This window comes from Meleagris gallopavo (genome assembly GCF_000146605.3).
Source record: "Meleagris gallopavo isolate NT-WF06-2002-E0010 breed Aviagen turkey brand Nicholas breeding stock chromosome 4 unlocalized genomic scaffold, Turkey_5.1 Chr4_random_7180001862724, whole genome shotgun sequence".
Taxonomy (NCBI): Eukaryota; Metazoa; Chordata; class Aves; order Galliformes; family Phasianidae; genus Meleagris; species Meleagris gallopavo.
Window position 1 is genome coordinate 1 of NW_011094886.1, and position 6,972 is coordinate 6,972.

General features: G+C 38.6%; 1 protein-coding gene across 1 annotated transcript; it reads right to left on the reverse strand.

The window, feature by feature from the left end:
- Positions 1–106: 106 nt before the first annotated feature.
- LOC100542630 (vascular endothelial growth factor receptor 2-like) lies at positions 107–6,522 on the reverse strand. Its single transcript, XM_010726338.3, has 9 exons — positions 6,364–6,522; positions 5,713–5,821; positions 4,648–4,992; positions 3,591–3,737; positions 3,302–3,433; positions 1,961–2,067; positions 1,418–1,553; positions 1,051–1,155; positions 107–269 (listed from the first exon to the last, which is right to left on the reverse strand). Exons 2-9 carry the CDS (start codon positions 5,765–5,767, stop codon positions 148–150), a joined length of 1,149 nt encoding a protein of 382 aa, XP_010724640.2. The 5' UTR covers positions 5,768–5,821; positions 6,364–6,522; the 3' UTR covers positions 107–147.
- Between the last annotated feature and the right edge of the window lie 450 nt (positions 6,523–6,972).

Sequence of the window (6,972 nt, forward strand, 5' to 3'; positions counted from 1 at the left end):
ATCCCATCTCTGGATCTGCTACATTTACCAGGAATTAAAAAAAAAAAAGGGTAATTTCTTCTAACCTTAATTTTGAAACTCAACATTCTCGGCAGTAGAAATGACAGAAATAGGCGTTTTGTTAGTACTTTCCCACTCACTGAAAAGTTACTCACCTCCTGGCTTTGTGCAGGCTCCAAGTAAATTGACAACGTTGAGATGATGACCAATGTGAATGAGGATCTTCAGCTCGGACATAAGTGCTCTGTGCTCACTGTGGGTTGCACCCTCTGCAGAGATAAAACAATGCAAGTCAGGAGCATCACAGACAGAAAGGTTCTCCTCTCCTCTATCTTCTCTACTGTTATTTTTCCATCTCATTTAGTGAGAAGTCTTGTTGGCTGGTATCCTGGATCAGCTCTGCTGTAGGACACTGATGGAAACTAGCCAAATGGATTACAAGGTTGGTTTTGCTGTGCTTTTGAACAAAATTTGCTAAGGGCAGCATGACCAGAGACACAAACAATATTGTCAAATACCTTTTTTCCCCACAGAGCTTTTGAACAACTTGTACTCTGCCATTTGACCCTAGCAGCCAGCCCATACAGCTGACTAGAGCTAGAAACTGTGCAACTGCTCACACTGTACTGTCAGAAGCCTGCCTGCTTTCCCATCCACCTCCATCATAGCAGAGGGGGGGATACAGCCCCTGGATTCTCTGCATCCTATTTTGTTGTCCCAGCTTCTCAAAACTGCTGCCCATTTTGGAACATGTCTGAAGCCTGCAGAAAGCCACCCAGTCAAATATGGACATCTGAAAATTGCTTGCCGGTGCAAGTTTATTTTATTAATGTGGGTAAGTCTAAAAAGCAATGGCTAGAAAACCACAGTTACGTTACTCCGATTACTGATAAAGGTATGTATTTTACACCAATTGTTAAGATAAATTTTAATACATTATTGGTATGAATGCTTTGATTGTTTTTGGTTCGTTTTTATCCCTGCTGGTTACAGGATTGGCAATATCCATATATTCAGTATTCAAGGTGAAGTCTTAGTCATCTTTTTTACCTTTAAGCATTTTGACTGCCACAGTTCTGCAGGTAGCAGTTTTGTCAATCCCAAAGGCATCAGCTTCTATGACTTGGCCAAAAGCTCCACGCCCAAGAGGTTTACCTTGAAGTGAAAAGAACAGACTGATTCATTTGCCTGGTACAGTGATCAAAAGATACAGAATAAATGTCAAACTGAACTTCTATATGAGAAATTAACAGAGGACTGACAGTGGGGAGAGGCTGTATTATATCCTAAGGGACTTTGGAGCGCTCCCTGCTCCTGCTGGCTGTGCATCAGGGCAGTCCCACCACCCACCCTGAAGCCGCTCCTGGAGCAGGGCTGGCTGCAGGGTCACATAATGGCCTGTGCAGGGAAAACACACCTAGCTTCAGTCGGTCTCTGGGAAACTCCCACTTGCTGGCATCATATGGAAGCCGCTCGCAGTGCTCATCTATGGGGACTTCATCAGGATCCATGATGATTGACAAGTACCCAGTCTTCATGTCACCTCCATTGGCCTGGAAAATGGCATTAGTTGTAAATGCATTGGTTTTTTGGTGGAGATGTGCAAAGTGCCAGTTTCTCACTCTGAAGTGTTCTGCTGTTTCCCAGAAATGCCTGGCTACCATTCCCCAACACGATGTCACTGGGAGTTTGATCATCGTTAATTACTTGCTACTTTTTTTTTTTTAATTAAACAAAAACAGCTGAAGAACTTTGTCAATTTTCTCTCATGAAGGCCTGTTCAATTAAAAACAAATTTCTGTGCCCTTGGTTCCAGGCAAGAATGTTACAGCATGAAGAGAAAAAATGTGTCTGTTGATTTAAGAACAAAGGAAAGAAACAACACAAAAGGATTCAAGTCAGCTTTCATTTGTCATGCAAGACCAGTGCTGATAGGACAGTACAAGAATTTTTTCATTACCCGCTTAACGGTCCGAAGGATGATTACAAGAAGCAACCAGAAGAACATGGCAATGACTGCAGTGCCAACAAGGATAATGAGCTCCAGATTTGTTTTCTCTTCAGCGCCTGGGAAGAAATAAATGAATATCTAAGTGATAGCTGGAAGCGTATTGGTTTTGTTCATTCATTATATTACAGAATGGAGGTTCTTGTTCTAAAGGTTTATTTTAAAAGCACAACATGGAGCATGGAAACAAAAGCAAAATGAAACAAAAAGCTTGGGTTTAATGTTAGAATATTATGCTTATTTCAGTGTGGTTTTAAATACCACACGATTTCTTAGCATCAGCTTTGTTCCATGGGCAGAATCTGGATATTTAGCAACCAATATAAAGTGAAATTTCATAGTTTAAAAATAATTGGTTGTTTCAGAATACCCCAAATGAAAAATTATTTGTTAAGAAAAAGTAAATAAAGTGCTGAGAATGACCTAGGGAGCACTCTCTCTCTTGTCTCTAGACATGCTTCAGCTGTGTCATAAAAAATGTGGTTCTACAGCAACACATGAAAATGAGGACTTATAACAATACTTGAATATCTAATTATGTACAGCAGTAGCTCTCTTTTATTCAGCTCACCTGTCACCTATTGCATCACATTAATTTTCCTACACAGTAGCACACTCCACCTCATGATCCCAACTGACTATACAATACTTGAAGAGAAACAGTATGCAATACACAGGTTTCCAACTTTTACAGACCCTTAAATCATGTCCCAGCTACATTTACCAACTCAGCTGAAATTAACATCATCTGCAAACAACATCCCACATAAATGTTATTGCCCTTAATACATCTTAATATCCTAATGAGAGCTATGAAAATAGAGGATAATGCTTTGATTACCTTAAGGTAATAGGAGGACAATCATCCTAACTTATAAGACATAGATTAGTGAATTATTCAATAACTACTTTTGATAAATATACTAGTATCAAAGACAATGAGTTTTTTACTTGAAGGTTTCTACTAGCAGAATCCTAACCCTTGGTGCAAAGTCCATCATAGTTCCAGTTACTCAAACTGGAGACTAACCTCTTGTTAGGTTTTATTATTTCCTATTGCAAGCTGCATTTTGGTGGGCTACAGTAGGAGTGATACAAATGAGAAATGGGTCTCACAAACACTTTCAAAGCTTGGTGGACAAAGCCTGGAGTTTCCTAACCCGAAAACACTACCTGTTCCTATCAATGAAATGGGACAGCAGACACAATAGAGTGCACAAAGACTTCACTCTTTTTCCTATTCCAGTCATCATAACAAGTTCACGCACAAACTGAAAATAAACAGATACTGACCTTGCACTGAAAAAAAAGCCTCTGCTTTTTTGCATCCAAGAATATTGCAGGCAAGGCAGGTGTACAGCCCACCATCTTCTTTCCTCACTCTACGTATTGTTAGTGTTTTGTTTCCATCTTTCAAAACAATACCTAGAAAAAAAAAGATTATACTTAATTTGGTTGTTTTTAATGTTGGTTTGTGATAATAATGCAAAATGAAGCTTTCTGAGATGAAAATTAAAAGTTAACCCTAGGAATCAAAGCTCTTGAGTGACAGAAAATCCATAACAAAAGAGAAGTTCCTCACCTGAATCTTCAAAAAGCATTTCACTATTTTTAAACCACGTGATGTTTGGAGGAGGAATGCCATTTACTGTGCATGACACTTCTATCGTTTCACCAATGTTTGTTGTTTGATTTTCCAAATTTCCCACAAGTGTGGGTGCCATGGGCTCTGTTGGTATTGAAACAAGGTTAGATCAATGAAAATTCTAAAAAAGCATCTATTTTTGTAGAAATAGCTGTTGATGATGCTCTACACATTTTGACTCAATAATGAAGTCTCCATTTTTTTCAATAAAATCAATAGCTGCAGAGTTCAAATTAAAATCATAGTTAATCTTCCACATGATGCAAGACGATCGTAGTATCTAAAAAAATTTTAGCAGCTTTAGATCATTTAATTTGTAACTATTTGGGCTGCAACGCAAGGAGGGATAGGTGAGAAATTGCTTCCCTCCCACTTTTGTGTCTGGCTCATTATGAGAATGCTGACATTGTCTGTCCATCAGGCATTCATTCAAGACAGCCAATAAGCATGAGTAGGTATTTTCCTGAATCAGTGCCACAGTTGTTTAATGAGACCAGACATCTAGGCCCTCAAACAAAGTCATCATTATTTGTGTGAAAAGCTAATTGATTACTAGCTTTTATTGCTTGCACCTGAATTCCAGTGTTATTTCATGACAGTTTTAAATTATAGACGCTACTTCCAACCCAAGATTCAGTGACAAAATGCAGTAGCACTAATGCCATAAATACACACAGGCACTTACAACTGTAGAGAAAAAAGTGTTGGGAAAAATAAAACTGAGAATTTATTAAGCTAAATACATGTCATCATTTGTGCAAAAGCCAAACTTATTGGCTTTTCTGGATAAAAGCCTTTCTGGATAAGACCCAGACCTGCATTCAGCAGATATCAGCATCTCCAACTAACATTCCCTTTGTTTACAACAAATAGCCTAAATCTACTTAATAAATTGAATGCACATATACAAGGCAGGCAGACACCAAAACCTTGTGCTCCTGGAGTTGTTTTCTTCTGCAGCCCCTCATCATAGCTCACAGCAAGAGATCCATACCTTGAACAGTGAGGTGCTTCACCAGGCAGTGCTGTGTTTTAGCCTTTTTGTCCTGAGCAATGCAAACATAGTCGCCTCCATCCTGGAGGGAGATGTTACGGAGGATGAGTTCTAAGGTGACATTTTCACCATTGGTATTTGAAATAGTTGCATTCAGCTTCTGAAGAGCATCAAGGTTCTTGCAAACAGGCATGGGCAGCCCTCCAAAGGGTGTCTGTGAGGTGTGAGCACTGAGTTTATACCACGATAGCTTCTCAAATGTGAATTTATCAGCTGTGCACTGTAAGGACGTGTTATCCTTCTCTGTCAGTTGACTCCGAGGCTGGAGATTAATTTCAAGACCTCCTGCACGTTAAGAAAAATAAAAAAGAAATAAATTCCTATCAGGTTGTATATTTCATTGCCAACACAAACTTGCAAAGCCTTTTTACAGATATAGCATTATCCTCATCTTGTCTATCTTTAAATGAAGGAACAAATCACTGAAAAATCAATCACTTAGGTAAAGAGCACAATCTCACTAAAAGCAATGTATTTATATGGATTAAAGAAAGGCTTGTCTAATTAATACAGTTCCTCTTCCTACAGAAACTTCTGGCAAGCCATGATGATTCTTAGCATTATCTTATAGCTCCTTTTTTGATATGGATTTAAATATTATTTCACGTAAATATGGGAACAAATTTTCAAGAAGACAGAAGCTCTTTGCCATCAGTTTTGAAAATTTTAGCTTAGCTTTTATAGTACATCATTACTCCTTTTGTGAAACTACACAAATTTCTCTTTAGCTCTTTCGAAAGACTGCAAAAAGCCAACAGGAATCACTCTCTGGATATTGGTGCCCACTTCATATTACTTTCATGGGACTGCCACTCCACTGATGCCAGTAGAACTAATGTCTTGGTTGAAGTTGGTGACTTTAAAAACTGCTTTAGGAAAACCTTCAGTAAGATTAAAGGATTTTATGAAAGACAGGAATCAGATAATAGTGTAGAAGCACATCTAAGTAGTGAGAAATACAAAATAACATTAATTTAACATGACTCCTCAGAAAGGTATACTTACTGGTCACGTGAAAGGAGATAACTCTTTCACTTGATCCAGCTCTGTTAGTAGCCATACATCTGTACAAAGCAGACACATTTGCTGCTTGAATCACAAGGGTGCTCACAGTCTACAAGAGAACAAACAAGAAACTTCGTACATCAGTTGTTAAAGTTCCTGCATGCGTATGACCACCACAACAGCTCAGCAAATTGCTATGCAAACTGAAACACCCTCCATAGCACAGTGGCTATACGGTCCCTTACTGATGTTCACATGCATAAGTGCATGATGATCAGATAAAAGAAAACAACAAAAAGCAGGCTATGGTGTTCATGTCCATAAATACTGTACCTGTTGCTTTTCTGCTCTTCACTTTTCCTAGCTTTTCCTTATTAACTGACAAAATTAACTCACCTAATTAATACCCCTAAAAGAAAAGTAATGAAATGTAAGCAAGCTTCACAATGAAGAATCTTTGGGAAGATTGTCTAAAGACTTAAGTGTCCATCTCTACCTATTAGCTTCAATAGGAGTTTATATGACAAGAGACCAGATCCCCCAGTTTAACACTAGGTTAAGACTCTCATCTCTAGTGATATACTTCTGATATGTGGACTGCTGAACAGGGCTAGTCATTCCCAACCAACAGAAAAAAAAAAATCTCCTTACCTTTGTTTTCCCAGCAATAGTAACGACTCGCTGTTTGATTTCAACCTGATTCCCACCCTTTCTCTCTGAGATCACCTTCCATTTTCTGCATGCATATGGACTGGCTCCCAAGCGAACTTTTCTGAAACAAGAAGAAAGGAGATGTATTAGCCCACAGGAAACATTAGCTCTTTCCTAGTGTGTTTTTCTGTTTTCTCTGTAATATGAAGATGCACATGGATCACATGGATCACTGGCTACAGCCTACATTTTGGAGGGAAAAAGTATGTTTCTTGAAATATTTCTATTAAATTGAACCCCATAACCTTTTGAAACCTTTGTGCTTTGTAAAATAAGAAGCCCTCAAGCTGAAAGGTGAATTCCCTAATTAATCTGCCTGTGTCAGCTCCATCAGGATGCTTGGAGGGAAGCGGCTATTCTGGGAACAAACCTCCATTCATAAATGCAAGATTCAAGTTAATTTAGTTCAAAGGAAGACAGAGAGACATAGAAATCACTGAACTCCCTACAAGAATTTCTTGAGGACAGTAGCCATTGTGTAGGAAGCAACCAGGCACCAAAGGAAGAAACTTGTGGAAATCACTTTAAAAACAACAACAGGAAAGAAGA

What these genes read in the sequence shown, in the direction of transcription:
- LOC100542630 (XM_010726338.3), bottom strand. Translation starts at nt 5,767, where the DNA reads ATGGCTACTAACAGAGCTGGATCAAGTGAAAGAGTTATCTCCTTTCAC. An exon ending in GAAGCACCTCACTGTTCAAG is followed by an intron (nt 3,738 to 4,647) that starts GTATGGATCTCT and finishes CAATACCAACAG; the next exon opens with AGCCCATGGCACCCACACTT. An exon ending in TCCTTCGGACCGTTAAGCGG is followed by an intron (nt 1,554 to 1,960) that starts GTAATGAAAAAA and finishes GCCATTTTCCAG; the next exon opens with GCCAATGGAGGTGACATGAA.